Below are 16,457 nucleotides of genomic sequence, written 5' to 3'. Positions count from 1 at the left end.
TTGTGTGTGTGTATATATATATATACTTCACTGGTTTTTCTTCTCTAGAAAATCCATCCTAAGACACTGGCCAAACCCAAACCAAACCCACTGGTGGGTTTGAACCGCTGACCTTTCAGCAAGCAGCTGAGCACTTAACCACGAACCACCAGGGCTCCTCTCCTCAGAGACTTAAGTGTAAGGAGACTTAAAAACATTTTAGGACACATCCAAAACCAGGGACCCAGGTGAGGCTGTAGGCGGGCCTGGGGAGCACTCCATGGGCCTCCCCATCTAGTCCAGGCCAGTCACAGCAGCTGAAGAGCTAGAACAATTTTTGAGAGGCCATCTCTATGGCTGGTCAGGGCCAGTGCAGTCCCTCTGGATGGGGAGTTAGAAATATTTTCGGGATGCACATCAACGATTGGGCCATGCCAGACCACGACTGTATCTGGGTCACCTCCTCAGACTTCCCTGTCCATCTGTTATGGATTGAATTGTGTCCTCCAAAAATAAGTGTTGTAAATCCTAACCCCTATACCTGTGGTTAGAAGCCCTGGTGGCGCAGTGGTTAAGAGCTCGGTTGCTAACCAAAAGGTCAGCAGTTCGAATCCACCAGCCACTCCTTGGAAACCCTACAGGGCAGTCCCACTCTGCCCTATAGGGTCGTTGTGAGTTGGAATCAACTTGAAGGCAACAAATTTGGTTTTGGGGGGGTATACCTGTGGTTATAATCCCATTTGGGAATGGGTTTTCTTTGTTATGTTAATTTCTTTGTTATGTTAATTATGTTAATTATGTTAAGTATTAGTGCAGGGTGTGTCTTAAGTCAATCTCTTTCAGATATAAAGACAGCAGACCAGGCACAGAAGCAAGCAGAGACAGGAGAAGATAGTTGCCATACCACATGAATATCACCAAGGAACAAAGGAACAGAGCTGAAAAGAGACAAGGACTTTCCCCTAGAGCCAACAGAGAGAAAGCCTTCCCTTAGAGCTGGCGCCCTAAATTCAGACTTCTAGCCTCCTAAATTGTGAGAAAATAAACTTCTGTTTGTTAAAGCCACCCACTTGTGGTATTTCTTTTACAGCAGCACTAAAAAACTAAGACACCAGGCCAGATTGATCCTTGATAGTAGAGGGGAACTTAGAAATGTTTGCAGGAGGCACTTCTGATACCAGGCCCCATGTGGGCCAACAGATGGGTACAGGGAGCCCTCCTTGGGCCTCACTAGCTGGCCTAGCTGGTCCCTCCCTCAAGACAGAGATTTAGAAAACATTTCAGGAGCCCCATCCAGCAACGGGGGCCCCATGCAAGACTGTAGTAGGGGGTCTTTGGAACATTTTCAGATGGCGCTTCCGAAGACTGCCCCCTATGCAGACCACAGTCTAGTGGTTGCCCCCTCAGAGGAGAGATATAGGAAATTTTTCAGCTGCACCTGGTGACTGGGACCCACATAGGACCTTGGGGGACCTGGGGGCACCCTCCTCAGGTCTCCCTATCTCTTCTGGGAGGTCCTCTTCCAAAGGGTGACTTGGTAAATTTCCAAGAGGTGCATCCAAACACTGCTTTGCATGTGGGCCGCAGGCAGAGCTGCGTGAGACTGCACGAGCCTTCGAGGGACTTGCACAAGCCTGCACCAACTGGTGGTGAAGTCAGTTCCTTCTAACTCTAAGCCTCAAGCTTAATTCCAACATCTCCTTCCTCCATAACAGACCCCAGAACACACCAGAAGCCCAGGAAGTAAGTGCCAGACTCTCTGCCTCTGTCTCCTGGGAGGTCTGGAGTTCTGGCTCACCTGTCCAAGGCCTCCCTTTGGGACTTGCCTCTGATACCATGTCCTCCACCAGGACCTCCCAGATTCTTCACCCTCAGGGCTCAGCCCCCCAAGGCCTGGTCGGGGGGAACCCAGGGTGTGTCGTGTTCTGTGGGCCCCAGGGTCCAGCACAGGCCTGCCCTCTGTGGTTTCTCTAGGCAGCTCTATCAGGGCCTGAGTGGACGGTGGAGGAAGCAGCAGGTAGCGGAATGAGTGGTAGGTGGGATGTGAGTGGTGTGTGTCTCGTAGGGGGATTCAAGCTGGCAGGAAACCTCCCTGCAAGCCTTGGGTAGGGTCAGCTAGCGTTTGCTGACTTTTATGGGTCTATTCCCCGTCTACCCCAAACAGTCACACTCAGTCACGCCTTAAAAATGGGTTCTGGTGGTGGCATTTTAACGGCTTTTCGTTGGTGGCAGCATCAGCAAGAGAAAAAAAGGGGAGAGTCTCCCCACCCATGGTGGAGGGGACTCAGGATCACAAGGGGGAATCCGAGTGCGCGTAGATATCCTCCTTCCATTGGACTGAGGCCAAGAAGGTGCGGATTTCCATGGGCTGCAGCGTGATGGCAGCGGGGTCCAGCAAGGAAGGCATGGTTTGGATTGGAGGGCCTGGGTGCAAGCAAAGAGGAGGAGTGAGGGGGCTCAGACTTTCCTCTGCCTCACCCCACCATGCGCACTGCCCTAAGACTGGGCAGAGCTGTAAACCCTCAAATCAGTCCATGGGGCCTCACCTCCAGACCCTTAAGTTGCTTCCCAGGGCCAGGATAACACTTCCAAATCCCAAAATGTCTGGCCGGCACCCTCCCACCCTCAGGCTCCAACCCTGAGACCTTTAAGCCTACCCCATGGGTGACGGACACCACCACAGACCCTCATACTAAGCTCCCAGAACTGGACACTCACCCCAGATTCCCAAATCTTCTTCTTTGTCCTGAACCCCATTCCCAAATTCTCAAAACCCTTTGCTAGTTTGATGGACTCACTTCAGACCCTTAAGCCTGGAACCTGGATCTGGACACCGCCCAAGACCCTCAAGTTCTGTTCTGGGTCCTGGCCAACATTCCCACGCCTCACACACCATCCCAGCTCCCGCCCCAGGCCGGCCCCCACCCGTGTTTGGTGTCCACTGGAGCCTGGAGGCGCGGTCCCGAGCCTGGTTGGCCGCCAGCGTGGTCTCCTGCAGGTGGGTGATGGTGAAGGTGGAGAACAGGTCCTGCAGGCAGTACATGGGCCGGCTGAGTAGGGGCAAAGCAGGGTTTCCCCTCTCCCCTTCTTTCCAGTTGCCTTCCCACCTGTGCTCACCCGCAAATCCAAGGTCACGGGGGAGCTTAGGTTGCGGACTGTGTCCTCTCCGACCGCGAACTGGTGCTCCAAGCGCAGCAGCAGTGTCCCCGGACCCCAGTAGGCCAGCGTCAGCAGGTGCACTGCGGAAGGCAGTTCCCTCCGCAGCGCAGAGAACTGTAGGCAAGGACAGGGTGAAGCTCAGTCGGGGAGGGGAGGGTGGGGCTTACCGTGGTCAGGAGGCGTGGCTTCGCTGGGGGGTCGGGGAGCGGGACCGAGCTTTGGTTGGTGAGTAGGAGAGGCGGGTGGTACTGAAGGGGAATGGGGCGGGGCCAAGGTGAGGAGGAGGTGAAGGGGCGTGAGCCCGACTGGGAGAAACCCACTTAAGCTGGAATGGGACTGGGCCTGAAGCACCCGGGGAAGGGCTGAGCTGTGAGAACGGGGACTAGCTGATGGCCGCCCCTTGACCAGCTAGAGGCAGGGATGAAGGGTACTGGCAGAACCTAGGAAAACCCGCAACCTATCCGCAGGCTTTATTCCAGTCCTCCCTATCTGTGAACCCAGCTGTTCCTCACCTGAGTGCGTGGGGTGGCCCCCAAGCGATAGGGGGCGCCACCTCCCAGGGCCAGCACTATCTGCGGGGCCAAGATCTCCTTTTCCGCCAGCAGCCGGTGCCCGGCGGCAGCAGCCCGGGCCGTGTCCAGCAGCACGAGGTGGCGCCCTCGCACCCACAGCCCAGGCCCCTGCCCATTCGGGCCCGCCTCCTGCAGCGGCTCCCCTAGTCCACGTCCATCATCTCTCAGCAGCCTTCTGTGCACCTGGGGGCGGGGAGTGGCCAGGAGAAGGTGAGGGTTTGGTGGGTGTCCCTGGGCCAGAAATTGGGTAAGGGATTCTGGGTTAAGAGAAATTAAGGGGCAAAGGGACGAGATGAGGAAGAAGTTGATGGTCTGATAGGGAACCCCAGCAGAAGGAGGAAAGTAAGCACCTAACAGGGCAGGCTGGATAGGGCAAGTCAGGGCCTGGGGAGCAGCCCTGGGCAGGGACTGGGTACAACCGTGGAGGACAAGTCTTGAATAGGGATGCGGGTCTCAGCTTAGTGGGGACTACAAACCTCGGGGCACACCTAGCAGAGAACTGAGACAGAAACAGGCTTCCAGGTCCAGCAGGGGCTGGGAACTGGGTGGAGGCCTGGTGTGAGGACCCTGTCTTAGACAGGGCTGCGACCCACTCACCATGAGCTCCAGGGAGCCATCGCTCAGGCTGCTGCCCCCCTGGGAGCGGTCAGTCAGCACTGTCAGTTGCATGTTTCCATCCTGGGGTGTGAGATGTGGGGGTGAGAGGCAGCATTGCAAACCAGCCCCTGTGGGTGCACACAGGCAGGTCCCAGAGGGGGGTACTAGCGACTGCCCAGGACAGTTGGATGATGCTGAGGGTGAGGGGTGAATCCTTCTCTGGAGAAGGGTGTCAGGAAGAGGTGGGGAGGGGCAGGCTAGGGCTAGGGGGGTAGGGAGTACCGTAATGTAAATGCGGCTGTTGACCGGGTAGTAATTTCCCGCCACTGGCTCAGTCTGGCTAAAGTTCCAGGTGGGTCGATAATCCCGCCTGGGGAGGGGTGTGGTTTGGTCAGGCCTGGGGTCTGGCTACCCTTCCCTGCACTCCTACTCCTCACCCCACCCACATCCTCTCCCTCCCATACGCCTATCATCAGCAAATGTCCCCACCACCCCTGGATCTCAGTACAGCACAGGCCACTCCATATCCTCACTGTCCCCAGCTATCCCCACCTCCTCTCCAAGATCTCCCGGCCGTTGCTGTCTGTATAGAAGCGTCCATCCGTCTCCAGCGTCGTGTCAAAGCGACTGATGACCTCCTTCCCCCAGCCGTCGCTGCACCCAATTGGAACACAGGATTGAGAGCCTCACCTAGAGCCCCACCCCAGCCTTGCTCCCACCCCCATCCCAGTCAGGACACTCACCCCACGGGGATTGGCCCCACTGTCCATTCCAGCTCCAGGTGCCTCTGTCCTGGGTACAGGCGAACCACCTGGGAACACCAGGCTGAGAAGTTCTGGTGCACTTCCTGCACCAAGGACGTCTGCGGGCACATGGGTGGGGTGGGGGTGGAGTGTAGGTGTGAACCCACACCTGAGCAGAGGTCAGCCCTGCAAATGTCTGCCCCTGCTGTGAACCCCATAAAGGCCTACATCAGGTTCAACGCCACTAACGGACAGCATGGGAACCGCACCCACCTCCCCCACCTACCTAGTCATGGCTACATAATTTCTGAGTATGGCATACATGCTTGTTGACCACCATTACCCCCATCTCCCCTCCTTTCATAGTAATAGGAGTCTAGCTTGGCACATGGCTACGTGGAGTAGACTATATCTCCCAGTATCCCCTGAAGTTATGAGTAGCTGTGTGACCACATTCTCCCCAGTGGAAAGTGATCAAAGGATATGAACAGCTCTCCTTGACCCTCATCCCCTCCCACTGGCTCAAATGCAGCTGTGATGGCTGGAGCTTGAGCAGCCATCTTACATCATGAGATGAAACTGAATGTTGAAGAAGGCAGAGCAACAAGATAGAAGGGGCTTGGGTGACTGTGGAGCTGCCTCACCTGGCTTGGACTTCACAGCCGGACTTTATATTAGAGGAAAAGAACAGTTAATTTGGATAACTCTGTTACAACAGGCAAAGGTATACCTTAATATAATGACTCAGGTATGTAGACGCTCACCTCAAGGGAGGCGAGGAAATGTTGACTACAGGCTCTGGGAAACCTGCTATACACTTGTGGTGTACACTTTCTTCCGAGCCAGATCCACCCTCAGATATGCATCCTAAGTGAGACTTGCCCAGTGTGAACTCTCAAATACCCACTCCAGATACAAACCCCTCATACCACATATCCTTGGTGAACTCCAAACAGCTACAACTAGCCCTCCCCATTTGTGGACCTAGGAGGAACACCCCGCCCCCAACTTCCAAAGCTAAGTATAATCCTGACAGCCAGAGCAGGTGTGAATGCCTTCAGTAAGTGCTTCCTCAGGCACACACAGACATAAAGACCAGCCCACTGGAGGACCATCAGATATTACTCTCAGGTCTTCGCCCCTTTATCTGATAAAGATGTGAATCTTTTCCTCCACCTTTCCTCCTACCCCATACACATGGTTTACCCTCCCTCCCAGGCTTCCTCACACTCCACACCTAATCGCAGAGCTCAACCCCATCCCCACCCCCACCTGCCCACTCATCATTCCTGGCCACAGACCTTCACCAGGCGAGTCTCAGCCCAGTGTCTCACGGGCAGTGGTTCTTGTTGGTTGGGTCTAAAGATGTAGGCACCTGAGGCCTGGGAGCTTACGTTGTCACCTGTACTGGCATTGTACCTGAGGCCGAGGCAGGCAAGAGTCAGGTAAGGGGCCCCAGGGCTCCACTCACATCCCTTCCCTGGCCTGGTGATCCTTCCTTACCAGAAGAAGGCCTGGCGAACGGGCAGTAGGAGGTTCTGGTCCAGGTTCTCAATCTCCACCAAGAGCCCTGTGTCAGGGTTGAACGAAGCCCGGATGTGCTGGGCAGAGAAGGTGAACAGATGTCAGTGACCAGCCAAGAGCAGCCCCATCCTTCCCAAGGCTCAGGACAAAACCCCAGAGTCCTTTATCTCCTCTCTCACTTCTCACACCTGATCCTATCGGCAAATCCTAACAGCTCACCTTATCCTGAATCTGACCACTTCTCACCACTTCCATGCCTTCCCTAGTCAGAGCTGCCACCATCACAAGATGGGACAAGTACAGTGGGCTCCTCCCTCATCTCCCAGCTTCCTCCTCCCACCCCTAGTTTGTTCCCCACCCCCACAGCAGCCAGAGGGCAAATCCTAAATCCCATCATGGCCCTCCTCTGCTGAGGACCAGGGCTGACTCTGCACCAGACACAGGAGCCTCGGTGCCCTGAACCCAGAAGACTTTAGGAGTACATAGAAACACTTTAATTTTAATTATTTTTAGAATCAGACAAAAATGTGAATATAATAAGAATGAATATATAATAATGAATCCATCATAGATCATATTCATCTGTATACCAACGGAATCATAAAATATAATTTTATTACTCTTTTATGGAGGAATGGTTCCACAAAGGCAAAAGTCCTAGGTCCACAGAAGTCTTAAAGGAGTCCTGTCAGGACCCTGCTGTGGTTCCTTCTCAGTAAAAGCCAGAGTCCTCCCTTTGCCCCTTAAGGCCCTGCCCTCCTTTCCTCCCATCACCACCCAGCACTCTGCTTCAGCCACACTGGGTTCCTTGGGGTTCCTTGAACACCAAACACCCTCCTGCCTGGGCTCTTTTGTGTCTGCCCTTCCCTGCCAGGATCCCTCTTCCCCCAAATAGCCACATGGTTCACTCCCTCACTTCCCTCAGCATTGCCCTCAACCATCACCTTCTTAGAAAGGCCTTCCGTGCCCCCCACCCCCACCTGAAAGTACAAACCCCCACCAGCCATCGGCTCTGAAACATCCATTGAGTATCACCCACCCATGATCACACTGGGTCCTCACAGCAGCCCCGAGACAGGTCACTTGAGGACACACAATGGTGGAAGTGGTGGGCTACACCATGATCCCAGGACCCTTCAACCCAGAGTTCACCTGGTTCACCACAACACTTCAAATTTGTCATGGGGGAGAGAAAGGGGATTTGAATTGGGTCTTACCTCATTTTGTATGACCAGGACACGGGACTGGGGCCTGGGTCGACGGGTACGCGCCCTGGGTTTCTGACGAGGCAGCCGGTCCACTGAGTAGGTGCTGAAGCCCAGGGCGGGTACCAAGGCAGAGAAGAGCAGCTCTGGGGGGTACTCCTGACTGTCTGAGCCCGGAAGTGTCAGCACCTTGGGTAATGCGGAGGAAACCCAAGTCAAGCGGCTGTTAATACACATACATAAGGGTGCTGAGTGATGGGGCCAAACTCAAGGAGGGTCAGCATTCCTGGGATGGGGAGAAGACATTTAGGTGGCGGCGGGGGGTGGGGGGGCTGGCATCAGAAATTCTGAGGAAAAGATTGCAGAGGAGATTCATTCCCAAAGTAGAAAAAATCCCCTGGGTGGGCAGAGACTGGGGGAGGGGGAAGAAGTGAGAGAGGAATTTGGGGGGAAGAGATCTCTGAGGAAGGAGAGTGAGGAAAAGATTGATTCTTGGAGGAAAAGGTGTGTAGGGGACGGTGTGGGGGGCAACCCTATGTGTGTTAGAGTAGAACTATGCTCCATAGAATTTTCAATGGCTGATTTATTTTTTTCCCCATAACTAGATTAACAGGCCTTTCTTCTGATATGCCTCTGGGGGGACTCAAACCTCCAACCTTTTGGTTAGCAGCAAGCATGTTTACCATTTGCACTACAGGGAGTCAGAGTCAATTTAACAGCAATTGGTTTAACTGATGTGTGGGAATATCCATCTCGGATGAAGGAGTATAAATAGGAAAGATTTTCATGAGGAGATGTTCAAAAGGGGGAGATATTCATGGGGAGGGGGAGATGTTCCCAAGGGGATATTGAAGAGCAGAGAGGAGATAGTGGGGGGGGGTGTTAGAGGGGGAAGAGTATTCATGAGGAGGAGGTACCCAAGGAGGGAGGTGTCTATACTGTGGCATTAGGAGGCTTCCTATGGGAGGGAGAGAGATATTCATGGGAAGGAGGGAGATATTCACTGGAGGGAGAGAGATATTCATGGGAGGGAGGTGTCCGTGGTGGAGTAGTCCATGGAGGTGTTCAAGCGGGTAGATAATCATGGAGAGAGGTGTTCACGGGTGGAATATTCGTCCAAGGTACTCACTTCGCTAGGCACAGTCAAGCCATTGGGGTCTCTCACGGAAAAAACGCCTTCCTGCACCGGCAGCCGCACCATCCAATCTACCTTCCGCCCCAGGGGGTTATAAATGGTGACCTGGAACTGGGGTGGACGGGTCAGGGCAGGCATGGGTCACTGCAAGCCTTCTCCAAACCCACCCACCATGAGAGGCGATGTGCCAGTGCGATCCCAGTGAGGTCAAGGCAATCCAGGCAGAGAGCCCACGTGGTGCATAGGAGCCTCAGTCTAGTCTGGTCCTCCCCCATCTTGACTGTGCCCCACGTGATACTGCCCATGTGTGGTTCTCCAACATCAATTCCACAGCCACCCTCTGCAAAGGCCAGGGCCGGAGCCCCGCCTCCTCTTTACCCCGCCCCTACTGGACTAGGGATCTGCCCTTTTTGTCGCTCTTCGCCCCGCCTACGGAATCAGCTCTCCTACCGCTCCGGCCCCGCCCCCCCGCCCCGCCTCCGGGAGAGCTCACGTGCGCCGCTGTCTGGCTGAGGGGACAGACGCTGACGTTGAGTTCGCGGCAGAACGTGAAGTTCTCCTTGGAGCCGCTGAGCCGCGCCAGAGCGTTGTTCAGGAGCACCTGAGGAGGAGCGTAAAGGGGGTGTGCACTTTGAAAGCCCGCCCCTCCCAGCCTCTCCCAGAGAGACCCTTGCTCCCTTCCTCTCTCTGCCCCTCCCCTTCCAGACCCCGCCCCTGTATATCTTCGCCCCGCCCCTTCTGGCCCTGCCCCGCACACCTCACAGGGTCCCCAGCCCTCAGCGAGCTGGCGCGCGTAGTCGTCAGCCACATGCTGCCGGGAAGTGCCGCTGACAGCGTCGTGGTGCTGGAGCACAGCCATTGCTTCTCCTATAGGTGGGGCAGTGAGCCTGGCGGGCCTTCGCAGTTCACCGCCCCGACCCCAGGAAAACACAGAAGGTCCAGGGCAAATGGGAAAGGTTTTTAGGAGCTTTAAAGGAGGGACTCGAGGAGGGGCCGAATGACGGGTCTAGTCCCAACCCCACCCCTCATCCCCTTGCTGGCCCGACACCTACTGAGGGGCACACTCTCTCCTGAGCCATAGGGTCCCGGGTTGGCTGCAGGTCCCGCCAGCGCCTCCAGCTGCTGGCACACCTGGTAGGCAGGGGCGTGTTGGGGTGGCCAAGCCAGCCTGGGACTGCTGGGCCACACCCCTCAGCCAGGCGCCCACTCACCTGCAGGAAGTTGTAGCTGAGGCGCTCATAGCGTTTGAGGGCAGGCCGACTGGAGAAGTAGCCGGTCCAGAAATTGTGGGGGCCGTCGGCATAAGGGAAGAAGTCATCCTGTTTCACCGACCTGCGTGGGTGGGACACTGAGAACAGCGTCATGGCTCACAGGGCATCCCAACCTCCCCAGACTCTCAGACCCCCAAATACCAAGTCAGGTTCGCCTTGTTCAGCTCTCGGAGGTAACAGGCTGGAGTGGAGTAGAGAACATGAACTCGGCTCCCACTGGCCTGCTGCTGGGAGGAGAAGTGGTGAGGCCTCCTGGAGTCTGTGTCTTCCCAGAGGGCACACAGGTGTGCACGTACATACTTAAACACACATGTGTGCACATTCACACATCAGATGCTCTTAATACACATTTTGAGTGCAAGCCAATAGCCAAGAGTTAAAATGAACATTTGGCCAAAGCCAAGTATTACCATTCTTGAAAGAATTCCACGGGTACAACAATAAACCTGAAATTTTACTAAACTTTTAAAAATAATTTCAACTTTATTACTAGAAACCTTAGTGGAAAAATTGTGACATTATTAAAAAAAAAAAAATACTAAGCCCATTGCCATCAGGTCAATTCCAATTCATGGTGACCCCGTGTGTTAAAGAGTAGAACTGTTCCATACGGTTTTGTTGGACATTACAGTGTGGGAATAATCATCTTTCAGGAATAATTACTTGGTACCAAATGGCACAATTTTTATAATGAATGAGGCTCACTTTCACTCCAGAGAAAGGTGACAGGACTTAGAGTAGTTTTGGTGAAATGGCACTGCAGGGAGTGAGGGGGAGGTGAGGACATGAAGACTGCACAGGTAGACAACTCTGAGAATGAGGCTGATGAGAAGGGCCATCTTAGATGGGAGAGATGAGACAAGTTTCTATGCTGACAGGATCCCAGTGTGGTGCGATCGACCACTTTTACGTGGCCCGTCTTGCCATGGTCTTGTAACTCCCACCCAAGTGATTGGGTGGGACTGTGCAAATAGGGTAATTGTGGACCACCAAGGGGATTGATCAGTTTTGCCATCCTGCTGGGCTCGAAATGAGGCATCCCAGAGGCGGGGAAGAGAGGATCCCACCACCACCAAGGAAGGAGAGGCAAGAGCAGAGCGTGTCTTTTGGAGCCAGGATCCCTGCACTGAAAAGCTCCTGGAACCAGGAGACAGAGAGAGAGATGTACCACTGAAGATGTCCAGAAGCGGTGGCAGAGAAGTGGTCACAGGAGAAACCAGCAGCAGAGACCAGCAGCAGGAGACGGTGTGGTGGGCTTCCTGGCCCTCATAGTGAGAAAGCTGAGTGCCTTTGGGCAGGAGGCTTGCTGGTGCAGTAGAGTGCCCTCAGGCACTTGGTAGAGCTAGGTTTGCTGACCCATGGAGCTAGAGCTGAATGCCTTCTGGCAGAGGCTTACTGGCTGAGTGGAGTGTCTTTGGGCACTTATCAGCAGAGGTAAAAGAGCTTTGTAACACTTGCCCATGCAGGGCAGGGGCCAAAGGCCAGGGAAGAGGCCATCCTGAAGAACTATATCCTAGTGTTCCTGTACCTGAACTGTAACCTGTTACTTCCATAATAAACTCCATAAATGTGAGTACTGTCTGTGAGTTCTGTGGCCATTGCGATGAATTATCAAACCCAGCAGAGAAGTACAGAGTGCCGTGGGAAGGACAGTTGGTGTCAGAATTGGTAAACATGGCGGAGAGACGAGGCATGTCTGACCTCCGTCTCATAGAACTCAGCCTTGGGCTGTTGATTTTGATTCTCCCTCCCCCTTGTGAAGCTAGAGGTCAGAGGCCACCTGTATACGCACAGTCACATGCTGCTTACAGGAGCTGCACGAACATGTCCTTGTAGGTAAAATAATGCCTCCCCCAACAGATGTCCTAATTTCTTGAACGTATGAATATGTTGAGTTACATGGCAAAATGGAAGTAGAAGTACAGATAGAATTAAGGTTGCTAATCAGCTGACTCTGAAATAGCGAGATTATCCTGGATTATCCGGGTGGACTCAACGAAATCACAGAGATCTTTAAAAGTGGAAGCAGAAAACAGAAGAGGTTAAAGGACAGACATGACAGAAAATGTGACAACAGGGCAGGGTTAGAGAGATGCTGTGTTGCTGGCTTTGAAGGTGGAGGAAGCGGCCACCCACCAAGGAATGCGGGCAGCCTTTACAGCTGGAAAGGCAAACTAACAGATTCTCCTCTAGAGCCTCCAGAAAGAAAGGTAATCCTGCTGATACTTCGATTTTAGCCCATTGAGACCCGTGTTGGATTTCTGACCTACAGAACTAATAAATTTCTGTTGTTTTAGGCCATAGGTGTGTGGGCATTTGTTACAGAACCAACAGCTATGACTCAAAGCACAGGGAAACAAGCACCCATGTGCACACAGGCACCATAGGTGGGCAAGCTGACCTGGGTGTTGACCAGTTGGATGAGCTTGTCAAGGTTCTTGAACCACACGTTGGCATTCTCATACTGGAAGTCCGAGCCCATGGTCATTATGGTGTGGTTGGTGCGGTAGTGCTGGCCCTGCAGTTGGGACAGGGGAATCCTCAGGCCAGGGTGTCCTGGGCCACCGCCTGTGTACAGCTCTGTCCTGGGTATATATGTGAGCAAGAGTGGATGACAATAAAACAGTGTGCAGGGGGGCAGGGAGTATGTGGGAACTCTACTTTCTGTACAATTTTTTTGTAAACCTAAAACTCCTCTAAAAAAATAAAGCCTATTAATCAAAAAAAAAAAAAAAAAAAAAAACAAGAGCGGATGGTGGCGCGTGGGAGCACAGGGACACACACATAAAATTCAGTTGTTCATGAGCTCCCTTGGGCCAACCATACAGACGAGGGCAGTGAGGCGCTGTGCCAGGCCATTTCGTGGTCATGGGGAGTGTGTGCAGTGGGGAAGGGGTCTGCATGCTCTGATCAGGAAGGCACCCAAATCTCGGAGGAAGACATGGTGATGGCGAATGGGACAGTACTGTCCTCATAGGGTTTTGAGGAGGTGTTAGGAAATACTGGGCCATAGAAAGGACATTGAATTCTCTACATCAGTCCTATAGGATCAGGACACTGGGGTTACCTGAGCAGCAGCCAGCTGCAGGAAGTAATTGACCAGCTCCTTGGCATTGTACTCAGGGCTGTTGGGGTCATCCACCACAGGCTTGTCGTCACACATCATGTCCCAGCACAGATTCTCTGGTGGGCTGTACATGTTGGGGAGCACACCTGCAGGCCATACCAGGGTCAGGGAGGGCCCAGTACCCTAGACCTATCCTAGGGTCAAAGCCTGCCATCCCCTACCCGGGGCAGGCTGCAGAACTTGTGAGCCCCAGTACAAAATGAAAATGCTGGGCCCTTGATCATAAACTATTGAGAATTTCAAGACAGTGACAGCGGAGCATTAAATCAAGGGCAAGGGCCCTCTGAGCTCAGGGACCACATTGGTCACACACCCATGAGGTCAGCCTCCAACTGCTCACCAGTGAAGAGGTCGGCGGCCGGGGGCTTCAGACTGGCGCTGGCCCGCCACACCTGCTCCATTTCCAGCATCTCCTCCCGAATCTTCTTATCTTGATAATCCAGGCGCCCAAAGAAGAAGCCATCGAAGCCCATCTGGTGTTCAGAGAGAGCAGTCTGAATCAGTGCCCACCCCTCTCATCACCAAGCGAGTTCAAGCCCAGCTTGGGAGGGGTGGGTCAGACCACAGGTATAAAGCAGGTCTGAAACTAGGGAGGTCTCCAGCACATTCCCAAGTTTGGGGAAGAGTCAGAACCACTGCAGGAGAGGAGAGAGGGGGCGGGAACCCACCTCCACCTTCCCCCTGGGAAAGGGAACCTGGTCACAGCAGATACGGGCAAGGCCTGACTCAAGATGACCATCCCTCTTCCGCATCCTGAAGGCGGATGGGTTAGAGCACAGAAAGGGGGTTGGGTCAGGGCACAGGTAAAAAAGCCAGTTTAAAAGCAGGGCGGGCTGCCACCAAGCTTGAGAATTCGGCATCATAGCAAGCGAGGTGGGGTCGAAGTGTGACAACGGACGGCTCAAGGGAGGGGTCAAAGCCATCTGGAGCCGGGTCAGCTTGAGGCTGGGTCATAGCAGGGTTGGAGTCAGAGTGGGAAGGGACCAGGATTCACAGCTCAGCCAAAGGGCAGGGCCTCAACGGGCCAGAGACACGGCCTGGTCAGTGTGGGATCGGTGAAAGGGTGGGTTTGAGTGGCTGTGGGAAGGGTCAGAGCGAGTGAGGGAGCGGATCTAAGAAAGCACCTGCGCGAAGAGTGAGGCCTGCTCACGAGAGTGACCAAAGGGATCAATGTGCCAGGCCACAAGGGGGCGCCCGTCAATGCCAAACGTGTCCTCCAGGAACCGTAGCCCGAGCGTCATCTGGTCGATGATGGCGCCATAGTGGGTGGCTGCCTCGTCATTCATCACCCAGCCACCATTGGCAAACTCCAGGCGCCCTATTCCAGGAAGGCCACAGTAAGGGTCAGCAGTCGGGACAAGGTGGATGATGCTGGGGGTGAGAGGACCTGCCTGCATGCCCAGGCCTAGAAAAAGAGGGGTTACCCCCAGGCCAGTGTAGCCAGATCTGGGACAGAGGACCCCTTGTATGGCAGGCTTCCCAGAGGTGCCACTGGAGATGGGGCCTTGCAGGATCCATAGAAGTTCTCCAGATAAAGGGAGACTCCAGACATGCGGAACCACATGCATGCACAGCCTGCACTTGGCATGATATAATCTCAGAAGCCAGAGTGGCAGAAACGGAAGCTGGGCTCAGCTTCCTCTTTTAACTTCCTGAGGGCAGGCTCACCCTGGCGCACCAGGTCCCGCACGACCTCCTGCTTTGCCTTTGTCTGCTGGTGCCACCACTGGGCGAAGAAGGCGATCTCCACATAGATGAAGCGGCGGGTGGGCTCAGCTACCAGGGCGGAGACTACCGAGTCCAGGATGTACTGCACACCTGCGTGCTGGATGTCATTGTGGACTACGGGCACAGGGATCAGGCAGTCAGGGCCAGGAGGGCAAGGGGGACATTCCTGGACACAGGAGCCCAGGTTGGGCATTGCCCCATCCCAATGTCCAGGCCCCACAGGGGATCTGAGGTGCTCAGAGGGGCTATGGGAGTCCCTGGGACCCGTCCCCACTCTCTACTCACTGCCATAAAAGTACTGGTCCACCGTCTTCAGCCAGCCCACATCATCATGTGTGTGGGCCACCAGATGCACGTTGAGCATGTCCGGCTGCACCTTGGGGCACATCTGCACAGGGACCCCAAACACACACACACCATATCAGAGGCATGATGGGGTTGGGGGGATGGGCTACAAGATAAGCCTTGATCTACCAGGCAAATGATTCTGAGCTGGAGATTCTGCGACCTGAGCCCAACTGTGCAGAGGAGGCCGGGCCCCTCCCAGGGAGGACACACCCACACTTGTCTCCCAGATACAACTCTCACTTCACACAACTCCACAGAACAGCTCTCACTCACACCCTGGGAAAACAGCAATATTAGTTGAAAAAAAAAAAAAACAATTACATGGATTCTTATTGATCCCATGTGTTTCAGAGTAGAACTGTACTCCATAGGGTTTTCTTTCAGAAATAGATCACCAGGCCTTTCTTCTTCGAGGTGCCTCTGAGTGGACTCAAACCTCTAAACTTTTGGTTAGCAGCTGACTGCTTAACTATTTGTATCACCTAGGGACTCCATAACTAATATTAGTAGCTAATGTTTATTAAACGTTTGCAAATGCTAGGCAGCCACGCTGGGAGGTGAGTGCAATATTATCCCCAGTTTACAAATGAGGAAACTGAGGTTTCAGAGAGGTGATGTGACTTGCAGACGGTCAGGAAGCCAGGAAGTGGAGGAGCCAGTAACAAAGGGGAACTCCAGGCAGGCTGAGTCCAGAGTCCCAGTTCTCAACCAGTCTCCCTCCCCAATCCCCCCCGCCCCGACACACACACACAGCTGCTTACACGTCCAATCGCACACAGTTACCTGCATGCAAACTTCAGATAAGCCGACAGGCAGATGAGTCCAGTCAAAACCAGCCTCACCCTCAGAGGCGCAGTAAAACCTCTCAATGACACAAGGCACGCACTCAGACCACACTGTCATATTAGCAACCATTCCCTACACACCCACAAAACAGGCCCACTCACACCTTCCCACCGTGCTCGGGTCTTCACTCCGGCTCGTGTACATTTCCTCCCGCTGGCCCCACTCACCTCGTAATGCGCGGCCCGAGCGCCGAACACCGCCAGCAACAAAAAAAAGAGGAAGG

At 54.2% G+C, this 16,457-nt stretch overlaps 1 protein-coding gene across 1 annotated transcript; it reads right to left on the bottom strand.

Annotated features, from left to right (window-relative positions):
- Window positions 1-1,927: 1,927 nt before the first annotated feature.
- On the bottom strand, window positions 1,928-16,451 carry MAN2B1 (mannosidase alpha class 2B member 1). Its single transcript, XM_023724732.1, has 24 exons — window positions 16,402-16,451; window positions 15,326-15,428; window positions 14,981-15,154; window positions 14,437-14,630; window positions 13,653-13,785; window positions 13,253-13,398; window positions 12,587-12,703; window positions 10,327-10,409; window positions 10,126-10,246; window positions 9,967-10,045; window positions 9,672-9,781; window positions 9,408-9,515; window positions 8,909-9,025; window positions 7,792-7,968; window positions 6,554-6,651; window positions 6,352-6,469; window positions 5,051-5,169; window positions 4,860-4,961; window positions 4,590-4,677; window positions 4,308-4,388; window positions 3,651-3,893; window positions 3,097-3,252; window positions 2,905-3,007; window positions 1,928-2,403 (listed from the first exon to the last, which is right to left on the bottom strand). The coding sequence occupies exons 2-24, from the start codon at window positions 15,426-15,428 to the stop codon at window positions 2,270-2,272; spliced, it is 2,904 nt and encodes a 967-aa protein (XP_023580500.1). The 5' UTR covers window positions 16,402-16,451; the 3' UTR covers window positions 1,928-2,269.
- Between the last annotated feature and the right edge of the window lie 6 nt (window positions 16,452-16,457).

Source organism: Trichechus manatus, unplaced genomic scaffold (genome assembly GCF_000243295.1).
Source record: "Trichechus manatus latirostris isolate Lorelei unplaced genomic scaffold, TriManLat1.0 scaffold00258, whole genome shotgun sequence".
NCBI lineage: Eukaryota > Metazoa > Chordata > Mammalia > Sirenia > Trichechidae > Trichechus > Trichechus manatus.
This window is presented reverse-complemented; position numbering and strand designations above follow the sequence as displayed.